The sequence below is a fragment of the Rhinopithecus bieti genome, unplaced genomic scaffold, assembly GCF_001698545.2.
Source record: "Rhinopithecus bieti isolate Rb0 unplaced genomic scaffold, ASM169854v2 scaffold_18504, whole genome shotgun sequence".
Taxonomy (NCBI): domain Eukaryota; kingdom Metazoa; phylum Chordata; class Mammalia; order Primates; family Cercopithecidae; genus Rhinopithecus; species Rhinopithecus bieti.
The window spans coordinates 1,366,567-1,391,226 of NW_016809260.1; the positions used below are offsets into that span (position 1 = coordinate 1,366,567).

Sequence of the window (24,660 nt, forward strand, 5' to 3'; positions counted from 1 at the left end):
CTGGGACTAGAGGCACATACCACTGCACCTGGCTCCAGTTCTCTCTTGAGGACTATGTAGAAATGAAAAACAATATTTTCATCTTTATGAAGAGGTGTAGCAACTAAAAGATTGTTTAATTTATAATCCTTATTTCTCATTTTAATCCCTAGGAGCTGGTTCTGTTATCAGTAGCACAGGCACTGTTGCTCCTTCTTTTAAAGGAAAAGAAGAAAATTCCTTCTCATTTTAGAATTAGGATTTAAGATACTTAAATAAATATTTCCAACATAAGATTAAATAAAATAAGTAGATTTGGAATATGGAACAAAGAGAAGAGTAGGAGGGTTAAGCGGAAGCTAGGAGTGAAGTTATTAATAGTATCAAAACACCTGCCATAAGCTTCTGTCTGTTGGCCAGAGCAGTCATTAACCTGGAGCTTCCTAGCAACTGAGTGAAGAGATAGGGTCCACAAGATGAAAAAGCAGTGCCCAGGTGAAGATCAGATAGAAGCGTTTTTTAAACATTGACTTGCTCAAGGACCTGTTTTAGGTGCTATGAAGATGAATGTTCTGTCTTCTGGTACTTAAGAAGAGTATTGGAGAAGCCCTATTTGGTTTAGAGTTAGTAAACCCAAGCTCTTGGAATATTTGCGTATAAATAAAAAACAGATGAAACAGAGCTACACCTGGAGATAGGCTGAACTCATTTGGAATGTACAGATAGAGCTTGTAAGGAAGACACTTACCAAAGGTGTTGGAAAAGATATATATATATATATATATAAAAGGAAGATACTATTTAGATGGAAATCAAGTTGACATAATTGACATAGTTGTTGACAATTACTGACATAATTGATATTTATAAAATATAAAGCCTAGAAAATGAATTTTATTTACTAAAACCTATTTTTTCAGATTGTATGATCATTGTTTGAAAAAGTGAACATGTATGTGTCTATATATATGTACATGTGAAGAACATATGTGAGTTCACATATACATGAAAGAATACATATATGCACACACATTTATATATTCTTGATACCGTTATATATTCTTGATAACATTGATACCGTTCACAGAGTATCAATGTTACTTTTTTGGTATTCACTTGGCCCATGAACAACACAGGTTTGTATTATGTGGGTCCCCTCATATGTAGATTTTCTTGAACAAAACATGGATCAAAAATGCAATATTCCAGGATTCAAAAGCCACACATATGGAGAGGTGACTTTTTGTATAGGCAGGCTCTGCAGGCTGACTGTGAGACTTGAGTATTCTTGGATTTTGGTATATTCAGGGGTCCTGGAACCCCTAGAAGCAGTCTTCTCTGACCTTAAGTATACCAAGAGATGACTGTACTGCGTTTTGTTTAACAAAGCTGAAATCATATTCTGTATACTATCTTATAGTCAGTTCTTTTTGCTTTAATTACATTTCATTTTTGTATCATGAGAAGCAGTTTCTCATGTCATTAAAATTATAACGTTCTAAGCATTTTTAATGGTTTAATAGGATTCAATCATGTGAATAATGTGACATAGTTAATATTGTCATTCCCTAGTTTTGGGATATTTTGATTTTTACCTCCAGTGGAATTTTAACTAGCTTATGACACTACGTACAAGATCTCTTATGATAATAAAATATAGTCATATAACTCACACTTCAAATTTGCAAGAAAATATCTCCATAGGTTGCATGACAAGAGAAAGCTAAGCCAGTTTGAGAAACTGACAAAAAGGTCTGTCAACCTAGATAACAGAGAGAGAGGCTCTCTAAAAGAAAGTAATATTTATTCAGAAATAGGTATTGCAGTGGGAATATGTGTTCCGTAGTAAATTGTGTGTACTCAGGGAAGTAAAGGCAGACAAAGATTTTCAAAGTAAAAATGAAGAGGTTTACATAATTGTTTTGAGATAATTATTTTTGGCTTGTGGATAAATAACAAGGGTGGCACCAGTCTGAAGTTGGACAGGAAGTTGCTGGGCAGATGTTCTCGCAGAAGTACTTTTTGTATAGGACTGTGATGGCATTTGTGCAAGGTTCTGGTTTTTGTGGAGACTTTTTTGATAATTCTGGTTACTAGGCATATATGTATAAGAACCTTTCCTTCATGGCCTTCCCTGGCTCTGATTGTCTGGTTTTTTAACACTAGTGACTCGATTTTGATTCTGACAACTCTCACAGACCCATAAAGACCCATGTGCAGGGAGCTGGAGGAACAAAGTGGAGAAAAGCATGAGATGGGGTTGGAGCTGAAGTAGTCAGGCTATGCAGGGTATTATTTGTCATATCAAGAAATTTTTATATCAAGCACAGTAGGAAGCCAATGCAGGGTTATAAATGGGAGTAAGTCAAATCAGATGTTTTGAAAGATCATCCTTGCTGTTGAGTGGAGAATAGATTAGACTGACTGAGAGTAGGGGACCAATTAGGAAGCAGTGCAGAAGCCCAGGGTAGAGACATTGATCTAGAATGAAAATGTGGTAGAGAGGAAACTTGAAATGATTTGAGATTGTCTGTTAGAGTTAGATACACAGGACTTGGTGATCACTTGGAAGTGTAGGAATAGGAGAGTAAGAGGAAGGTGTCAAGGATACCCCAGGTTTTGGGTCAGAACAGGACAAATGATAATGCCATTTACCATGATGGAGAAGTCTGGGAAAATGAGGTGCAAGCTACCTTCCAGGTCAGCAAGTAAGACAAATTAAGAGTGCTGTGCAATACATATTATAAGAGATGTGAACCAGATATTATGGATATACAGAAGATGAGTACTTAATTTAACTTGGAGATAAAAGGAAATGCAATCCTTGAGTAGTGTCTTGAATCATAAAAAGGAGCTATTCATGTAGATAGTTGGGGAAGGGTATATTCTAAGATGGAACATGGAGGCAAGACATGACATTTGGGAAAACTAAACAGGTGGATATTAGAAGTCTCAAGAGTAACATGGTAGGAGCAAATGTTATGGATAAAAGGAGAGATTGGATCATAGAGGGCCTAGAATGTTATTCTCATAACATAGAGATTTTCTTGAAGGCATTAGCGTATTATCAAAGGGATCTTTAAGCAAGAGAAAAACAGGATCAGTTTTCCATTGCAGAAAGATCTACCTAGAAATGATGTAATGAGGAAAGAGACTGGAGGCAATGAAACTAGTTGGATATTATGGGAATCTGTAATCCTCTAAGGAGGAATAATATAAGTCTTGAACTAAAGCATAGGCAGGGAATGGAGAGAATGGGAAAAGAGACAGATATGTTTAGGAGACAGAGTTATCAGCAGGACCTAAAGTTTAGTGGGTGGAGTTGTGGGGAGGGTTTGTTTGAATGGGTGAAAGAATATGAGAATAATTTCTAGGTTTCTGTCTTCATAGGTAGAGAGGATATTAGTATCATTGACCGAGGCAGAGAAGATTGAAGAGGAAAGATTGATTGACTGATTGGTTGATCCATCTGTCTGTCCATCTATCCATTTACCCTATACTTATTGAATGCCTATTATGGCCCAGGTACTATTAGCTTGACCCAATAAGCAAACTCTGGTCAACAGAGGGAATGACTGTACCAAGCCCAGTTTGATATCTATCACTCATATTAGTTCTTGTGGCCCAGTCTCCCTTGGAATCATGTCAGAGCGGTGTGCAGAGTCAGGGGTGCTACAAACCTAGAGAAGGGAGTGCTGTTTGGAAACAAGTCACACACTGAATTGAGTCTGTATCTGTCATCTCAGATGGGGATGAGCTTGTCTCCTAAAAAAATCTCCTAAAGTCATGATACGCCTTTAGCCATCATTTATTTCAGTTTATCCAATTGTGAGTCAGTCCTCCTCCTCCCAGGCTGCAAGGGTATTTATGGTGCCTTCTTAATGCCAAAAGATTTCACCAATTCCTAATTGCCTGCTTTTGTATCCTCTTTTTCTGTGGTCATTTCCTGAAAGTACTTTTAGCCAAAACATCTATCATATATTTTTTTTCTAACAGATCTAGCCACTGTCACTTTTATGTAGTCGTTATGCATGAAAACTGTTTGCTAGAAAACAACATTTTGGCACACAGTATAAACACCTTGTCAAGCTGCCATTCAGACTGAGGAAAACTTAGTAAGTTGAATAATTTTGTATTTCTTGGCTAAGAGCCAGTGACAGAACTTAGTCTCCTAAGCTGACTGATCTACTAGCAAAAAATGTATAACTCTGCTATTTGGTATTTAGACACACATGCTTACATACATTTGTTTATTTAAAATTATAAAAAGACATCTCAGACAAACAGTGCTCTCATGGATTGGTATTGTATAGGAAAGCACACAACCATATGTGTGTTTGGGTGTATGTGAATATGTATGTATACATACACACACTTTCAAGCAAGCGTATGCAAAGATGTACATATTCAGTGTAATTTTAACACAGAATTGGGATCATACTGTAAGTATTATAATATATTTTAATTTGATCACTTTTAAAAAAATAAGTAAGTAGATAATGTTACAAAGGTCATTTTAGTCAGAGGAAACACACTTCAGGCATGGATGAAGTTACAGAGCTAAGAAGGCTGAGTATCCTGGCAGAACAGAAAAGGACCAAGCATGATACCCACATTTTTGAAAAATGTTTTTATATAGTAATAACAGAGAACACAAAAGCGCATAGAGCAAAGTATATAGTTGAATAAATAAATAATCACCCATGTAACCATTTTCTGACCTACAGTCATTTTTCCCAAAGATTTTTTCTTTTCCCCGCTACTCTGCAGTACCTCTTTTGTTGTACATCAAGTGTCCATATATGTGTGAATCTGTTTCAGAGCTCCTTATCCCATTCTATTAGCAATTTGTCTAACATTTTGCTGAATTACATTGTCTTCATTATTGTAACTTTATAGTAAGTATGGATGCCCAATAGAGCAAGTCCTCCCAACTTATTCTTCCAAGTGTATTGACTATTCTTACCCTTTATATTGCCATAGAAATTCTGGAATTGAACCTGTAAAACTCAACTTTAAAAAGTCTTGTTGAGATTTTGATTAGTATTGCATTGAATCTATATATCAATTTAGAGAGAATTGGCATCTTTACTATATTGAATATTTCAAATAATAAACATGATATATATGTGCATTTATTTAGTATTTTCCTTTTATATTTTATCTCATTAATATTTCTGCGTGGAAATCTTGCCCCTTTTTTTGGTTAGATGTATGCCCAACTATTTGATATTTTTTGATCTATTGAGAAATGACATTTTTTGTAATTGTATCTTTTATCTTTGTTATTGGTATTCAAAAATAACAATCGAATTGTTTATGTTGACCTTATTATATCCATGTTCTTGCTAAACTTGCTTGTCTTTTAGTAGTTCTGGTAATTTTTTAAATTTTCAGATGATAGAAGACCCTTTTATTTCCAGTTTGCGGAGAGTTTTATAATGAATAGCTGTTAAATTTTATCAAAAGATTTTATTTTAATTGTCAATGTGATTAGTTACATTGATTTTTTTTTTTTTTTTTTTTTTTTGAGACAGGATCTCATTCTGTCACCCAGGCTGGAGTGTAGTGACAGGATCTCGGTTCACTGCAACCTCCGCCTCCTGGGTTCAAGCAATTCTCCTGCCTCACCCACCTAAGTAGCTGGGATTACAGGTATGTGGCACCACACCTGGCTAATTTTTGTATTTTTAGTAAAGATGGAGTTTTGCCATGTTGGTCAGGTTGGTCTTGAACTCCTGGCCTTAAAACGATCTGCCCACCTTGGCCTCCCAAAGTGCTGGGATTACAGGCATGAGCCACCACACCCAGCCACATTGATCAATGTTTTACCTGTTAGATCAACCTTGCATCCCTAAAATAAACCCAACTTGGTTGTGTTGTATTATCCTTTTTATAAAAAGCATCCATTTGTCTAATATTTTGTTTATGATTTTGAAGTAATCATGAGTTAGATTGATCTATCATTTTCCTTTTTTTTTTTTTTTTTTTTTTGAGACGGAGTCTTGCTCTGCCTCCCAGGCTGGAGTGCAGTGGCCGGCTCTCAGCTCACTGCAAGCTCCGCCTCCCGGGTTGACGCCATTCTCCTGTCTCAGCCTCCCGAGTAGCTGGGACTACAGGCGCCCGCCTCGTCGCCCGGCTGGTTTTTTGTATTTTTTTTTTAGTAGAGACGGGGTTTCACCGTATTAGCCAGGATGGTCTCGATCTCCTGACCTCGTGATCCACCCGTCTCGGCCTCCCAAAGTGCTGGGATTACAGGCTTGAGCCACCGCGCCCGGCCTCATTTTCCTTTTTGTAATATTCACATCAGTCCTTGGTGTCATGGTTATGCTGGCCTCATAAACATGAGTTGGGGAATGTTTCCTCTTTTTTAATCTTCTAGTTTTATTATTTTATTCTTTACATATTTGATAGACTTCCCTGGCTACCATTTGAACCTGGAGTTTTCTTTTTGGGGAGATTTCCAATTATGAATTTATATCTTTAATAATAATTGAGAGAGAGGATTAGGAAGAATAGCTAGTGGGTGCTGGCTTAATACCTAGGTGATGGGTGATCTGTGCAGCAAACCATCATGGCACACAATTACGTATGTAGTAATCCTGCATATCCTGTAAATGTACCTCTGAAGTTAAAAGTTGAAGAAAAAAAATAATTGAATTCAGGTTATTTCTTCTGTGTCTGTTTTGAGAAGTTGTCTATTTCTAGGAATGTCTTTATTTCATCTCAGTTCTCACTTTTGTTTATATATGCTTGGTCATAATCTTTTTATTGCATTTTAGGGTCTGCAAGATCATCACTGAGATCTGATTTTCATTTCTGACACTGGTTATTTGTGCTTTCTTTCGCTGTGTATATGACTCTAGAGTAGCAGCTATTTTCTTTCAGCACATTAAAGCTATTATTATTTCTCTTGAGAAGCATTTTATTGTTGCATCTTTTAAGGTAATCTATTTTCTCTTGCTGTTTTTAAGACTCTTTTTTTTGCTAGTGGCTCTTAGCACTTTTACTGTGTTGAAGCTAGATGTGGTTTTCTTTTTATTTATTTTCCTTGAGTTTCATAGGACTTTTAAAAATGTGTGATTTGATATCTTTCTTTAATATTGCAGAGTCTTCACATTATCTCTTAAATTGCTGCTTCGGTTTCATTCTCTCTCTTTTCATTTGGGACTCCAATTTACATATTTGTTATACCTTCTAATTGTATTGTCCTGTATAGCTTTTACGTGCTTTCTTGTATTTTACATTCTTTTTTTTTTTTTCTCTGCCTTATTCCGAAGGGTTTTTTCTAGCTTGTTTTCTAGTTCGTGAGTTCCTTCTTCTGCTGACCTAATCTAACGATAAATCCACCCATTCAATTCTTAATTTCAATGACTATATTTTTCAATTTTAGTTTTTTTTTTCTTACCTGCCATGCCTTTTTAAGTTTGTAGTTATCTGACAAAATTCTTAATCTTTCCTCCCCTTGTGCAATCATAGTTATTAATAAAAGTTTGAAATCTACATAGATTTATTTCTATTGTCAGCTGCGTTTGCTGGTTTTCTTGTCTTCTTCCAGAGAGGATTTAATTTTTGCTTCTGCCAGATTCCTGGCAGCAGTAACAATCTGTGATCACTTTAATCTGATTTCGGTGATGGGGGTTATTAAAAAGAGTGCTTCAATTCCTGGGAGGATCAGTCTGTTTTTAGATCACCCTTACACCTAGGTGTAGCCTTCAGGGTCCCAACCCAAAGCACATTAGTGGAATCACACTTTTGTCCATTAGCCATGAGGGGCTGTCAAAAAGCACAGCACCAGCTTTCTTCCTCTGGACTTGAAAAATTCTCTAGGGGGAAAGTTGTCTCTGGGTTTCTGTCTTCTGGATTTGTGTTCCATAATTCCTCACTATGTCAGTAGTTCTCTGATGCTTCAAGCCTATTTTTTTTTTTTCTGTTTTGTCTAGCTTTTCTAGTTATTCTCAGCAGTAGCATTGATCCAAATTACCTAGTCCACCAGTACTAGAAGTGGGAGCTTCAAAGAGCCACATTTTGATATTTGAGAAACAGGCCAAGAAAGAGCATTTAGTAAAGGAGACTGAGAAGGAGGAGATGCGAGAGAGACAGAGACATGATGATATAGTTAAATGGATCTTGGGAAATGCCTTTCGTGACTTTAAAGCCATAATAGAGAGTTAAATAACTTTTCATAGGAGTTTTTTCCTCCTTCCATTGTAGCCTATATCTTTGGAAGAGAAAGATAAGATGATGGTTCTAAAGGGAAAGATATAAAACAAGTACAACATGCAAGTAAAAGCAGGAGAGCAAAAGTGGAAACAGAAGAACCTGAAAAATCTGAAAGAAAACTGATTGTCAGCAGCTGAGACATCTGTATACATCTGTAGCTAATAGATAGGATACGGATGACTAATAAAGGAAGTGAGCTTCAGTTTTTAATACAGTGTATCCCCGAAAGGATTTCCCTCGTTAAAACAAAAACCAAACTAAAGCAATTTAGCAAATATACAGTAATATTGCTTTCTGTCAATAAGACAACCAACTTGTACAGAAATTTCTGAATCCAGGTATGGGAAGCACTATGGAAAGTTTTCATATTTCATTTCTTGATAGTTAGATAATGGTCCTTTTGTCTACTTTGTAATCTTTTCTGTTTTCCGTATTATGTATAATGCATATGTCATATTTATATTCACTTAACTTTTTCTTTTTTTTGAGACAGTGCCTTGCTCTGTTGCCTAGACTGGAGTGCAGTGATGCAATCATGCCTCACTGAAGCCCCAAACATCTGTGCTCAAGTGATCTTCATGCTTTTTCAATTTATTTATTAAATGTTTTTTGTAGTCATGGGGTCTTGCTGTGTTGCCCAGGCTGGTCTCAAACTCCTGGCCATAAGTGATCCTCCCACCTCGGCTTCTCAAAGTATTGGGATTACAGGCATGAACAACTGTGCCAGACCCTATATTCACATAGTTTTTTAAAAAATGTAGCATAATTGATCATTTTAAAAATCCAACAAAATATATTTTGATTGGTTACTTTCTATTCTGGTTGAGTCAATGATTTATATAATAGGGATGATCAAAAGCTATCTTTTTGGCTACCTCTAAAGCTACAGAATTCTGTCATATCTTTGGAGCTGTCTAATTTATTCATTCAAAAAGCATTTCTTGAATGCTAACTATATGCTAGGCTCTGGGAATACAGTGATGAATAAGACAAGTTGATCCTTGTTCTGATCGAGTTTACAGTATAGAGGGAAAGATGAGAAACTAAGCAGATAACCATGCACATAAATAATTAATTGTGATTAGTGCCATGAAGGAAAGATACAGAGTGCTAGGCTTTGATAGATCCCATAACTCTAACCTTTCTAATGCAAGCTCCAATAGCTAAGAATGAAAAGTAGAGGTACTGGCTTACTCTAACTGTAAATAAATGCCAATAGGTAATATTTGATATTTGATAATCCTTTTATTTAGGCTGGGCCTTTGCCATCCTTATTGATTCTCTGCAGTCCCCCAAAGAAAGAAAACAAATGACAGCTGATTCTCAAGAATGTTATTTCAATCTAAGATCAAGATTCTACTCATTCTGTACTCAAATTCTACTCGTTCTGTTCCTGAAAATACTTATTACCCTAGATGCAATTTTTTAATATTTCCAGTGTCTAAGAAGAGTCTACATGTTTCTCATCTGGCTGGCACAGATCTGTTCTATTGTGTCCTGACAGCTCGGCAGAGCTTGGCACACTCCCGTGCTGTAGTTGAGGGATCAGCAAACGTTTTGTAAAGAGCCAGGGAGTAAATATTGTAGGCTTTATGGGCTATATGGTTTCTGTTGCAATATTCAACTCTGCCTTTGTAGTATGAAGTAAGCCACAGACACATACATCAATGAAGGGACATGTCTGCCTTCCAATAAAAATTTATTTACAGAAGCAGGTGGTAGAGTGTGTTTTGGATGTTGTATCAATCACAGTTTAGTTGTGAACAACAGAATCTACTCTAGCTAGTTTAAGTAGAAAGGTATGTATTATGAGATATTGCAAGATATACAGTATTACTGGGAAAGTTGAAGAACAGCACTCTAGGTTGGGTTTCTAGAAACACCTCTCAAAGCCACATAACAGACTTGTCTACTCGCCTGGGGCTTTTGGCACACTCAGAAGCCTCCTGCCAAATCAGGAAGCAGACAGCTCCTTAATTACACCAACTCTACCAGAATCGTAGCCAGCAAAACAGGTGCTTCATGTTCTACCTCCTGGCATATTTAACTCAGACATGTAAGTACATCCGATTGGTGAACTTAAATTACATTTAGGAAACCTAGCATCGAGGGAGTCTGGGAGATAAAAGTTTTTAGTACTTGTGGTACAGAAAGTACAGGAAGATACAGTAAAAAGAGACAGGAATAAATTTTGGATGAACAAATCTTTAGTAGATACTGCAGCAGATCCGCAGAACACCACTTTGGCTAATTAACGTCATGGACACCTTTCTTTTCAAACCTAAACTTCTAGACAACAGCAATAGCTGTAATGGTATGCTATCTCCCAATATAATGCAACTCTCCTTCATATAAACAGAAGTGGACTCACCCTCTCTCTAAAAGGTACAACCTGAAGTCCCATAGGTCACTGTATCATCTGTAATATTCATCACAGACATTATCCTGTGACCCAGCACACGCAAGAGTTAAGTGTCCGATTCCTCTTCAGAAAAGGAGCAGTGGTGGAGAGACAGAGCTTACCCAGTGCCCAAGAGGATAAGACCTTAATTCTAAGAAGCTTCTACACACGTATTTCACCCTCTTTCTCTTTACTAGCAAATTCCCTTCAGTTTGTAAGCGCTCCAAGTATTTCTTCTCTTACTGAAAGCCTCTCCTGACCCTGCATTTAGTTGTGTGAGTATTGGCCTTTCCTTTTCCCTCTCAGCCAAGCTTTTCCTCTGAATGTCAAGGTGCTAAATGCAGTGGATGCTGACTTCTTGGCAGCCATGGGTGCTGACCACTGCTGAAGCCCTCTCCTCCCTTGGCTTTCAGATCCCATTCTGTGTCTGATTTTCCTGCTACTCCTGGGCCACTCCTGCTCCATTATGGGACCCTAACCCTGCATATGCTCTTCGGTCATTGATTCTGTCTTTAGCTCTCTCTCCTCTTTTCACTACCTATTCTCAGTTACTCACATGATTTAAGCAAGCACCTAACTTGTATCCCCAATCCAAAATGATCTTTTATGCCCCAGACCTACATGTCCAAGTGCCTACTGGACAATTCTTGGAGGCCATGGGCACACAAGCTCCATAGGTCCCAGACTCGATTACTTGGTCATCCCCAACCCACTTCATCCTGATTATATTGCTTTTCCCAGTGAATGGCACCACCATCCACCAAGTTACACGAGGCACAAGCTTGGAAGACATCCCTGACTCTTCCCTCTCTGCCACCCCCATTACCTCCTACATATCTTTGTCTCCACTATCACTTCATCTGTTTGGGGCTCTGCTTTCTCACCTATACTATTGTAGCAGCCTCTTAACTAATTGTTCTCCCAGTCTAGCATCTTCCAGTCCTGTAGCCTAGTTTCTTTACAAACCTAAACTTCCAGACAACAGCAATAGCTATAATGGTATGCCATCTTCCAACAGAATACAACTCTCTTTCATATAAACAAAAGTGCACTCACCTTCTCTCTAACAGGTACAACCCAAAGTCCCATAGGTCACCATATCATCTGTAATATTCATCATCAACAATTTTAGGACTATTTTAACCTGCATCAAGTCAGACCAGATCACTCGTATTTAACACCTACCAGGTGCTATCTGTCTGCCAGCATGATGAAAGCCAAAGTCCTGAGCAAAATACCTTAGGTTCCTTATAAGGAACCTCTTTTAATCTAGTTTACCTTTCCCCTGCTCTCACTTCTTTCCCTTCCTCTTCTACCTCCTCCTTCGTGGACTTGAGCCATAAATATCTGGTGCAAAATGATTCTAACATATAGTCTTTGCCCTCTGGTACCTCAGTGTTATTTCAAGTGCTGTTTCCGCTGCCTAGAAAATGTCCATCTGTCTTTGTCTTGCAAGTGTGAAGTGTCCCCTGCTGCAGATGGCCCTCCTGAGTGCTTTCATGGCACCTGATATTCTGAATAAAGCACCTGTGCAGTGGGTCCTAATTGTCTTGTTTAATTGTCCTGGCTTCACATCTCTAAAACCTAGCATGTTTGGCTGCAGAGTGAGTTTCCAACAAAATATTTATTAATAACAATAAAACATTAACAACAAAACTTATTAATTGAACACAGGAATCTTGATTTTACAAATATTTGCCACAAGATGGTGCTGTTCAGATAGGAAAGAAAAAGGCTCTCCAAGGCCGACGGATTCAGTACCAGGTGAAATTGCTTTCAATATGTTACAATTTTAATATTGCTACATTCATCAGTCACCGTCCTTGACCATCATAAGCATTTGAAGTCAATTAAGTACTGTTTTTCTCTTGAATTGTTTTCTTTCCTTAGCAGCTGGGGTACCACTCTCTTCTGGTTTTCCATCAACCCATCAACCTTCCTGACTAGTTCTTTTCTGCCTCCTTTGCTGGTTCTTTCTGTTCTGTTTTGTTTGTTTGTTTTTTTCCCAACACTCTACTTTTATTAATGGTTTTATTAATGGTTTATGAATTGCATGTTGTCATAGCAGTAATGGGTAGAAGTGACTAACAAATTGCCATAAATCTAAAATAAAGACAGATGATCAACTATCCAAAAATCATTTGTAACATCATACAAATAAAAAATCACTGCAGGAATAGTTAATCTTAATAATAATGACCACAATAACTCCCCCTTCATAATGTTGGCGTGCCATAGGGCTCAGCCTTTCTTTTTCTATCTATACTCACCTCCTTAAAATCCTGTGTAGTCTTTTATGATCTTATATTGTCTTTTTCAAATACTATCTATACAAAGATAAAGGTCAAATATGCATCTCCCCATTGGACCTTTCTCCTACACTACAGACTGTATATTCAATGCCTAGACAACATCTTCAGCAAATCTTCTCAGTTCTACTTTCAAAATATGCCCCAAATTTAGCCACTTCTCACCACTTTTGCTACTGCCATCCTGGTTCAAGTCATCATCTTGTTACTGTTGGGTTTCTGCAACAGACTCCTAACGAGTGTTCCTGCTTCCACCCTTCCCTTCCTGCCTTCTATTCACAATGCAGCAACCAAAGTGATCCTATGAAAACTAGTCAGATCATGTCACCCTTCTGCTCAAAATCCTCCCCTGCCTTCTCCTCTTGCTTATCTCCTTCTAGGCTACCCTTGGTTCCCTCCAGCCCCACGGCCCCCCTTTGCAGTTTCTATTTTTTCCTTATAGTGTTTGGATCCTTGATTTGTCTATAGCCTCCCTTTTTTATCTAATTCTGTTAATTTATCTCATCTTTGCTATTTTTGTTTCATTGATTACATATTCTTTTTAGTACATCCTAGAGCAAGGGTACTCAAAGTGCTTGTCCATGATAATCTAAGAAGCATACACCAGAATGTAAACTGTGCTGCTTCCTGCTTTGAAAGTGTCTTGCTAGGAAAAAAAAAATGTCAGCTGAACTAAACAGCATAATTAGTGATGTAGTTGATTTACATCCTGGCACAACCTGCTTATGTCTTCATTGGTAAGAAACAGTTCAGAGACTGGCATCTTGTTCATGGACTGCACTTTGAGTAGCACCATCCTAAAATGTAAACATTTGTTGTATAATTTTTTTAGCTTCTTTTTTATGTATTTAATAGCAATAATAGCTGCTAACATTTATCGAGTACTTACTATGTGCCCAGCACCATTCTAAGTCATTTTGATCTTCATAAACCCCTAAGGATAGGGACTATAATTATTTTACAGATAATGAAATCAAAGCAAAACTATATTGATTAATTTATACAAAATCAGTTATTTTATAGCAGGAAGGGGATTTACACTCAGGCAGTCTGATTCCAGAGTGCATAGTCTTCATGAAATGGAATTTTAAATCTGTTTTTGTATGCTATGATTCTTCTTTATATTCTTTTATATTTCCTGTAATATTTTACATATTTACCATAGCATATTTGCCATGTCGTTTTTTTTCTTTCATTCCTCTTCTGTTTAATATAGAGAATTCTACCGGGGTCCTCTTTTGCATAGATATAAAGTGGATACATTCTGGACTCTCCTTCCTTCTTATCTCAGATAAGATCTTCCCTTCAGAACTTTAGTTTAAGGGCACCATTTGGATTGATTATGTTTCTTTACATTTCTGTTTCCTGAGGGGATGGATATGATTCACTCTGTTGGGCTTTGGTGAATAGTAATTGGTAGTTTTTGTCTTATGCCTTTTCTGGGGCAAGGGATAGAGCTGGGGTGTCATTCTATCAAGTTGTAAGTTTTTTTTTTTTTTTATTTTTTGAAAAGCTCAGCCCTACGGAGAGCAATTTGACCAAATGAATCACTGTTCCAAATGGAAATCCCATTAGGGGAATTGTTCTATAGATAAATTTGCACACATATGAAATGCTTTTTGTACAGAATTATCCATTGCAGCATAGTTTGTCCTAGAAGTAGACTGGAAACAACTCACATATCCAAGAACAGGGAATGATTATGGGATAGCCACATGCTGCATGATTATGTAGTTGGAAATAAGAAGAAGTTCTCTATGCGCTGTTATGGAAAGCCCTGCAGATATAAAGGGAAAAAGCAATGTATACTAATGTTTATCTATCCACTGCTGTTTGGCATTTATATGTCATGTATACGTATGAATAATGATACTTTTTTTGAAAAGAATAACAAGAATATTCTTTCAAAATATTCTTATTTTGAATTTTGGGACATTTTTGAAAAAAGGAAAGAAAAATAAGAATATATGTTCATAGAGAAACAGTGGAAAGATGCAGGAGAAACTGATAAAAGTCGTCACCAGCAGGAGACCATGGGGATAAGTAACAGAATGGATGGAGACACACCACCACCTTTTTTTAAAAAAAAGTAAATGAAATATATATACATACACATTTTAATTTTTATGAACAGCGGTCTCACGTGCATCTCCCAAGTGGCACCCTCACTCTTCTTCCATTTAGCTGAAGCAAGGAGGTAAAACCTAAATTTTTTAAGCCTGGTGTTCATTGTTCTGATGGAGGAGGACTTTAAAGGAGGCTTTCCAGGATTCCTTTGGCCAACCTTCAGGTTTCCTTCAGCATGCCATGCCTTTCCTTTGTTCCAATAGAGCCCTTTTTATTGATGGAGTTAATTGGCCCACAGTGAAGCACAGTCATGTCCTCTCACTTCCTCCCAGCCCTGGGAACCACACTGCAGTAATGAATCCTGACCATCTCTCCATGTCTGAGTCACAGTGATGTTATGAACAGCACAGCTTTCCACAGCTTGTTCCCTTGGCAGTCTCCTTACTCCCTCCCTCCAGATTAGAAGGTTATAGTGAAGTTTTATAGACATTGCCACTAGCTTTTTTCTCTCGGTGTGATTAGGTGGGTGACACTGCTTGGAAGTTGGAAAAACGCATCATAGATTTCTGAAGTCTTTTGCTCTTTTTTTGCTAACTGGCATTTAATAAAAATAAGTCGAAGTTGTAATTCTTTGTTTTTATTTTAAAAGATTTTGTGATCTGCCTTGACACACTGTCTTACCCTAGAAGTTTGTCACATTCTTTATAAACGGCTGTTATATTCCTTCAAGGCAGTTGTCTGTACCAGCTAGTGACTAAGATAATGGTGTTGAATTCAATGATAAGTGTAGACCATTTTAACTGACAGAAAACAGATGCCTCTGGATGGTTTAACAATTGTTTTCTCATTCAGGGGGAACTTCTTTCTGCAACTTTGCATAGCAAAACCCTTTTTTTATAATGCAGGAACAAAAGTCAGCAATGAATCCTAATCAGTGAAGAGAGTCCAAATTAATTTGGTTGTATTATTTTGGATGTATGTATGTCACATTTTAGAGTTATTATGCCCTAATTAGAATACCTCTTGGTAACTAGCACAATATACCATGGAGCAAGAACCTAAAGTACAGACAGAGTGGATGACAGGGAGTGGTCAGCAGTTTCCTCACTAGTCAGAGGCAGCTGCAAACATTTTTACTCATATACATTAGAATGAAATTCTCTATGTTTTTTTCCTTGGTTTTTGTTCCCATGACAGTTTTCACCACTTTTGTTGAACAGTTTCTTCTAAACCTGAATTATTTAGGCATATGTAGCCATGTTATTTATGTTGTTATGAATGTTATAATTTCTTCTTGAGGTCTGGCCTTTGCCCATAAAGAATAAGTAAAAATGCTCTGGAATATAGCCTGTGGCTCATATTTGAAAATATGAAACCTGTATTTATATATTCTAAATGTTCTGTCTTTTAATAAAAGAATTCCCCTTGAAACTGCCTGTTTAGGGGGTTTTATTAGGAATATTGCCAACGTTTTCTGAAGAGTTATTTAAATTAGATTCACATGGTGTACTTTTCTTTCACAGTTGATCTGGTTCTTCCACTCTGAATTTAGAATTTTTTTTTAATGAAAGAATGAGTCTAGGCCAGGCGCAGTAGCTCATACCCGTAATCCCAGAGCTTTGAGAGGCTGAGGTGGGAGGATTGCTTGAGCCCAGAAGTTCAAGACCAACCTGGGCAACATATGAAACCCCATCTCCAAAAAAACAAAATTAGCTAGGTGTGGTGGCCTGTACCTGTAGTCGCAGCTACTCCAGAAGCTGAGATGGAAGTATGGCTTGAGCCTGAGAGGCAGAGGTTGCAGTGCAATGAGTTGAGATCACACCACTGCGCTCCATCCTGGGCAACAAAACCAGACCTTGTCTCAAAATAAATAAATAAATAAATCAATAAATAGCAACAACAACAACAAAAAACAAGAATTGAGTCTAGACTATAATCATTCTTTGTTGATTTCACTGGAGAAAGTCTCAAGTCTTTGTTTCTAGAGTTCACTTCCAAACTGAGATGTTAATTTTTCCCTAGGTGAATAAATATATTTTCTTCAGTAGCTACAGAATTTATTGGAAAAAGATATTTCTTACTTTTCACACACTCTTATTATAATTTATTCTCCATTAGGTTCACCATCACCACAATGCCTGACTCCTGACAAACAAAAAAAAGCTCTGAACCAGTGAATCCTGGACATCATTTCACTTGACATTTCGGATTTTCCGTTTATGTTAAGTCAGTAGAGATGCTGCCAGTCATTGTTAGGATATTTGTGTTCTATTTTGTTGGTGCTTGATACGAAATATACTTATGCTTAATATTTGAATATTCAGTTTCTTTAGATTTTCCTGTTTCTAGTCTGCATGGTAATTTGATAATGGAGAAATTAGATTTAAACTGCATAAAAAGATAGAGTGGTACCTCTCACGAAAATACCAGCGTAATTTATTTCAATCTGGAGGTTTGTAGTGCTAATGTAATGCCATTTACATTTTCCGAATGTCTCCTATTAAATTGGACTCTTTTTTTTTTATTTTTTCTTTTTTTCTTTTTTTCTTTTTTTGAGACCGAGTCTCGCTCTGTCGCCCGGGCTGGAGTGCGGTGGCCGGATCTCAGCTCCCTGCAAGCTCCGCCTCCCGGGTTCCCGCCATTCTCCTGCCTCAGCCTCCCGAGTAGCTGGGACTACAGGCGCCGCCACCTCGCCCGGCGTGGACCATTTATTTAACGTTGCCTTCAACTGCCTCTGTGAGCCCTTGTGAAGCTTACAAAAGACTAGTAGTTTAGGCCGGGCGCGGTGGCTCAAGCCTGGAATCCCAGCACTTTGGGAGGCCGAGACGGGCGGATCACGAGGTCAGGAGATCGAGACCATCCTGGCTAACACGGTGAAACCCCGTCTCTACTAAAAAATACAAAAAAAACTAGCCGGGCGAGGTGGCGGGCGCCTGTAGTCCCAGCTACTCGGGAGGCTGAGGCAGGAGAATGGCGGGAACCCGGGAGGCGGAGCTTGCAGTGAGCTGAGATCCGGCCACTGCACTCCAGCCTGGGCGACAGAGCGAGACTCCGTCTCAAAAAAAAAAAAAGACTAGTAGTTTAGCTTCCCAATTATCTGTTTGTCATTTATGTAGTTGGATCTGTCTATTATAATCTTTTTGAGCTTTTCAGGTTGAATGAAAGTTTCCATTTTTAATGTTTTGATGAAATTTATAATATTCTTCTGTTTTGTTACTTTTTTAGATTGAAAAGAAATGCTGAGAAATACATAAAGTTTTCCTCTTCTGCCTTGGATATTTATAATGGGTATCGGGAAGTCTAAAATAGATTCTTGCCCTCTTTCTCTCTCTTGGGGTAAAAGGCACAGTGTGGATACAAGTCCAGGATATCATGAGTCAGATTCCAAGAAGTCTGAAGATCTATCCTTGTGTAATGTTGCTGAGCACAGCAATATAACAGAGGGGCCAACAGGAAAGCAGGAGGGAGCTCAAAGCACGGAAGACATGCTTGAAGAAGAAGCTGAAGAAGAAGTGTTCCTCAAATTTGTAATATTACATGCAGAAGATGACACGGATGAAGCCCTCAGGGTCCAGAATCTGCTACAAGATGACTTTGGTATCAAACCCGGAATCATCTTTGCTGAGATGCCATGTGGCAGACAGCATTTACAGAATTTAGATGATGCCGTAAATGGGTCTGCATGGACAATCTTATTACTGACTGAAAACTTTTTAAGAGATACCTGGTGTAATTTCCAGTTCTATACGTCCCTAATGAACTCTGTTAACAGGCAGCATAAATACAACTCTGTTATACCCATGCGGCCCCTGAACAACCCCCTTCCCCGAGAAAGGACTCCCTTTGCCCTCCGAACCATCAATGCCTTAGAGGAAGAAAGTCGTGGCTTTCCTACACAAGTAGAAAGAATTTTTCAGGAGTCTGTGTATAAGACACAACAAACTATATGGAAAGAGACAAGAAATATGGTACAAAGACAATTTATTGCCTGAGACGAAACATATGACATGTGGCTGGCTCCTGTTTTGTAAACCAAATGATTAATCTTCACTTGAGAAAGCAGTTTCTAGGAAATGTTTAAATAGAAGAGAGTCTTAGCCTTAAAGAAACCTATGGAGCACAAGAAAGATAAATTTCTGCAGGACAATCTGTAAAATTGTGGTACTTTTTGATGTTTCAGTAAACTTGACATTGTCAGTTTCAAGGATTTTCTTTCACAATTTTCCTAGGTCATGGATATGAAAAGGAATTCTCAATCCATATTCCTCGTACTGAACCTTGAACAAAACTTGTATGACAGACATTTTTAAAAATGTGACAACACTTTTATTCTCTGAATTTTGATCTCAAAGGACACAGAAAAAAAATGGCCCGAGGAGATCTGATCACACTTCCTCCTGAGACGCGTCTCATGGATGTTGCAATAAGCTTTCGGGTACTATCACCTAGAAATATGAATTGCCAGAATAGAACATTTAGCATATTGAGTGTTGATGCATATAAAATCAGAAATAGATGTGAGAATGGTGGAACTTTTTAAAAGAACCCAGTCTAATGTATTTTCTGCTGAAATCTGCATATTCAGAGGCATTTCCCACCGATTCACAGCCCATTTGATAGTGTGGTAGTCAGAGACTTCATGGAGTGGTGCTCAGATGTCCCCTGGGCTTAAAGCTCTTCATATTAGTCATCATCTGTAACTACGGCTTTATTTGCAGAGCTTCTAAAAGGCGTATAACTGTGTGAGTGGCCAGATACTCACTTTTAAAATCAATAACCTCTCTTATGGAAGCTTTAAAGAAGTTTCCCTCACACACAATCCTCTTCTCAGGAAGTATTTCTCATTTAGGTCTTCAAAGTAGCCTGACTGTGTGCATGTGTGTGTGTGATTGGCTATTTGTAAAGACTTTGGATAGAAGGAGATGTATTTTACTACCTCCTGTTCTAGAGCCCCATGCTTCTAACAAGCCAGAGAGGCCCCAAACAGGATTGTTTCTTTTCACCACAGCCCTTCTGCCCATCTGAGATTGAGGGAGCGTCGTCCACTTGCGATCAGGGATGGGGTGGAGAATGGGTCATGTCATGTAATGAGAAAAGCACTCTTTAGGATCATGAGACCTGGTTCTAGTCCAATCTCTGCCACTGAGGATGAATGTAACTGTGGGCACACTATTTACCCTTCTTTATATGTGAAATGAAAGGGTTGAATTGATGGATCTCTAAAGGCCTTTGTCCTCTATGAGGATGTGAAAAACTAGGAACCGCAAAAGGGAGCAAGCAAAAAAGTTCGGATTTGATAAAGTGCTATATAATAATTGCAGAAGGCTTTATATATGCTTATAATGAAAATACCTTTTTTGTATATTGACAGCATAATTGATTTTTAATGCTGTCATTACACTTTTAAAGTCACAGAAAAAATATACATGCTTATTCAGGTTTTCTTAAAAATAAATGTTTATAGAGATCCTTGAGTAAAGACGTTTTGCTTAATTTCTTTCTTCTTATCCCCACTTGTATATCCCCTACCAGTACTGGGATCTGCACGCATCTTTTTGCAGTTACCTCTTCATAGCCATGGACCAAAGCGTTCTATGGGGAGCATGCAAGTAAGTCAAGCCTCCTATTCTGTTAGTACTTACTAGAGGAGGAGATTGCTTTCATTGCATGGCAACATTTTCTTAGCCTTAGCGTTCTGATAGTAGCTGACTACTCACTTCTCTTTTTCAGCTTTCATAATAAGTATTCTTTTTTTTGCCATAATGCTTCCTGTAAAGCCAATTTTATATACTAATAAAACATGAACTGCCCACTCTTCATGTCTGCCAAACTTGGGGCAATTGATGCTAAATGGTATTTTAAAATAAATGTTTTATTCTTTACTCTTGATTAAACTTGTTTATTTTCAACTCCAATGAAGATTATGGAAGAGTGTTTTGAAATGAAGCATCGATTTGTACTTCATAGAGCACCAGACACAATGTCTCACCCAATTTGGAGTTCCATATTTTTTTATGATGAAGAAAAATGTTAAGTGCTGAGTTGTTATATATATGGTGAAATTATCAATTGTAACAAAATAGCTAAACTGAGGATGAAAACAGGTAAAGGTGTGGGCTTAGTCATGTGTTTGTGTGTTGTGTACATATGTGCATGTGCACACACACATATCTAAGTGCATACACATATCAGGAAATCTGGGAAATTTTGCACCATGCTGAGGAGCTTTCATTTTGAGTACTCTTTGGGCCTTATTGCCCACCCTGGAGCTTTACAGGGAAGAACCTGAGTTGAGTCTTACGTATCAGTTAGGAAAACCCCATGCCACATGGCGTAAACCATAAGAAAAAAATATTATCTGACTTAACAAGAGGTTTGCCAAGGTACAGGGGCTCAAAGATGTCATTAAAAACCCAGTCAGATACTGAAATATTACTCAGTTCTAAAAAGGAATGAAATTCTGATACATGTTATAACATGGGTGAATCTTGAAAACATTATGCTAAGTAAAATAAGCCAGATACAAAAGGAATTATATGATTCCACTTATATGAGGTAGATTCACAGAGACAGAAAGAATAGAGGTTACTAGGGGCTGGGAGGAGGGAGGAATAGGGAGCAATTGTTTAATAGGTACAAGAGTTTCTGTTGGGGGTGGTGATGGGTAATGGTGAGGATACACAACATTGCGAAACGTACTTAATACCACTGAATTGTACACTTAAATATGGCTAAAATGATAGATTTTATGTTATATATATTTTACCACGTACAAATTGAGTATCCCTTATCCAAAATGCTTGGGACCAGAAGTGTTTTGGATTTTGGATTTTCTGATTAGAGATGCTCAACTTGTAATTAAAAAAAAAAAGAAAAGGTGAAAAAACAATCCCAGGTTCTTTCCATCTTTTTGCTCTGCCATTCTCAATGTTTCAGTTGAGCTCCCTTTCCAAGGTGTAGCCTGACTGCTCCAGTGTCCAACACTGTATACAGACATGACAGGGTCCAGCCTAATAAGATGATAGGAGTGGTCCAACCATGTGGAAAAAAAAATTCACTGCATTATTGAAAATTGTTGATACCCAATAATAATAAAGAGCCATCTGACTCCCAGCTGGTTCCATTATTTCAAAATTCTCCCTACCTCTACCCTGAGTGGATACCTCCTAGCCTCCCTGCCTCCCAACATCTTCCAACACCATTTCTGAGTCAGACTACCTGGATTTGAATTCCACCTCTTTCCTCTATAAATGATGTTCTTAAGGAAGACATCTAATTTTTTAAGTCTTAATGTCCTCATCTAAAAGTAAAGATCATAAATACCTCCCTGAAAGGTTATTTTGAGAATTTAATGAGCTAGTGCCTCACATATAGCTACCATATCTATGCTACTAGAACTATTTTTTGTTGCCTACACACATTCAATCTGCAGCACGGGTTGGCGGGGAGGAGACATATGAATTTTTACATACCCACAATCCTATCCTTGGAAACCTCACAACTTTTAGGGAACAGATTTTAGACAAAGACAAAGGAAGATGCCAGGCCTTGTTCCCATGTGCAGTACAGCCCCTAGTTGGGCACTGAAAAGCAGAGGAGCCCCCTTGATCAGCAAGAGATGTGTGAACTGTTAATGATGAGAATGAGTGCAGAGGAAGCTGGTGGCATGAAGGATGCAAGAGCACAGTGCCATGATTCTAACAAATAAGTAAAGTTGGGCCATAAACTAGAAAAGTAGGAAAATGGAGTCTAGGAGTGCCAGCTTTGAAGCCAGTTAAGAGGAAGAATGGCTCAGACCTGGATGCCTTCAGTGGAGTTTTGTGGCTCCTTACACTCAAAAATGCTGGATCAGCTTTGTATTCATTTAATTTTGGAGGGCAGGGGGTGTAATCCATTTAATGTAGCTCTTTTCTGGGGCTTAGCAACTCCCAGATAATTTTGCCTTATTTGGGAATAGGCTGTATGAGTTTAGTTACACTGTTCCCCTTGGGTTGGGTGGAGAAGGGAGTAAGAGTATCACTAGTCTGCTCTGCTCCTTTCTTTCTTAAGTTCTGCTTTGAATTCAACAGGCTGTTTGCTGGGGTTAACCCTTTCCAGCACAAGTCAGTGATATTTTCTACTTCAGTCCCTCATCCTTCAATTTTGCAGATCCTAATGCATTGGTTGGCAAAACCACCTCACAGCATAGAAGATAACACCACTAGTCACAGAAATAACTTCCCTGGGCCCTCTCATTTGCAACAGCTCATTCCTAAGGCTCAATCCCAATTCCTGATGATGGATGTTGTTTCAGCCTGAAAAGCTTAATCACTTCCTCTCCAGGAACAAATACGTAGACTAGATTTCACTGAGTTATCTGTCTGCCCAGCAAAGGACCCCTGCGAGAAAGAGATCAAAGTGGTTTTCACAGTCTTGTTGCAAAGGAAATCTGAGTTGAGGACCAAGTGTCCAAAGGGTGTAGAGTGGCTCAATATTAGTATCTAATTCAGGAGAATCATTTCAGTGCAGCCAAAGGATCTTGGGTCCTTTATCTGTACATTTTGCAGGTAAAAAACCTCAGTGCAGGTAAAGAAATCACATGTCATGCTGTGGAGTCAGGCTATTCCCAACTGTAGAGAAAGTCCATTGATCCACGAGTGTGCTGGGGCTGGTCCCAGGGCTAGTGAGAAGCTGTTGCCATGGCTGCATTTCTGGTAAGGCGGGATTCTGTGTGTTTGCCCTGAGCAATCTGCGCTGCCTCTGTGACTTTCCTACTCTTCTCAGTCTTACACCGCCTGGTCTTAGGTCACCTGCTGAGCTGTCACAGAAAGCGACTGTACCCTCTATATCTGTGGATGGTCTGAAGGCCAAGGAGGAAATTTCAGAAAGCTGTCAGGCACTTGATGAAATGAAACCACAGCATCTGGAAGTTGATGTGCTTAAGCCAATGACTAGGAAGAATGAACAAGAGAACTGTTGGTGGTGTCCATGGACCTGATGTTTCTTATGAGATTCCAAGTAGAAAAATTTGTTAGATTTTGAACACTTAACGGCTGGATAAGGACAACTTTCATATATATGTATATATATGTCATAAGTGGCAATCCTCTTGTCAATTAACATATTAAGTTTGGATTGAGGTAAGTAGTACTTGAAAGTGTCATTAATTAATAACTCAGAGCATGAAAATTATTTGATTACAAGCTCAACGAGGCCGGGTACAGTGGCTCATGCCTGTAATCCCAGCCCTTTGGGAGGCCGAGGTGGGTGAATCATGAGGTCAGTAGTTCAAGACCAGCCTGGCCAAGATGGTGAAACCCTGTCTCTACTAAAAATACAAAAATTAGGCGCGGTGGCAGGTGCTTGCAATCCCAGCTACTCAGGAGGCTAAGGCAGGAGAATTGCTTGAACCCGGGTGGCAGAGGTTGCAGTGAGCCGAGATCGGGCCACTGCATTGTATTCCAGCATGGGCGATACAGTGAGACTCTGTCTCACCAAAAAAAAAAAAAGCTCAACGAATTACCTTGTGGAAAAAAAAAATGACAGTTACTCTCTCTTCTCCTTTGCCAATGAACCTCCTCTCACAACTGTTTACTCCAACATCTATACTCCTTCACAGCTCCCTTTCTGGCGTGAGCAAGAACTGTTCTGGGGAAATCACTTCTTTAGTTGGTTTAACCCACTTCTATTTCTCTTAAGATA

The 24,660-nt window shown here is 38.4% G+C and overlaps 1 protein-coding gene across 1 annotated transcript; it reads left to right on the forward strand.

Moving 5' to 3' along the window:
• The first annotated feature begins 5,590 nt into the window (after positions 1–5,590).
• On the forward strand, positions 5,591–20,868 carry TICAM2 (TIR domain containing adaptor molecule 2). The gene is made up of 2 exons (XM_017888995.1): positions 5,591–5,634; positions 18,205–20,868. Exon 2 carries the CDS (start codon positions 18,264–18,266, stop codon positions 18,969–18,971), a length of 708 nt encoding a protein of 235 aa, XP_017744484.1. The 5' UTR covers positions 5,591–5,634; positions 18,205–18,263; the 3' UTR covers positions 18,972–20,868.
• The last annotated feature ends 3,792 nt before the right edge of the window (positions 20,869–24,660 follow it).

What these genes read in the sequence shown, in the direction of transcription:
- TICAM2 (XM_017888995.1), top strand. Translation starts at nt 18,264, where the DNA reads ATGGGTATCGGGAAGTCTAAAATAGATTCTTGCCCTCTTTCTCTCTCT.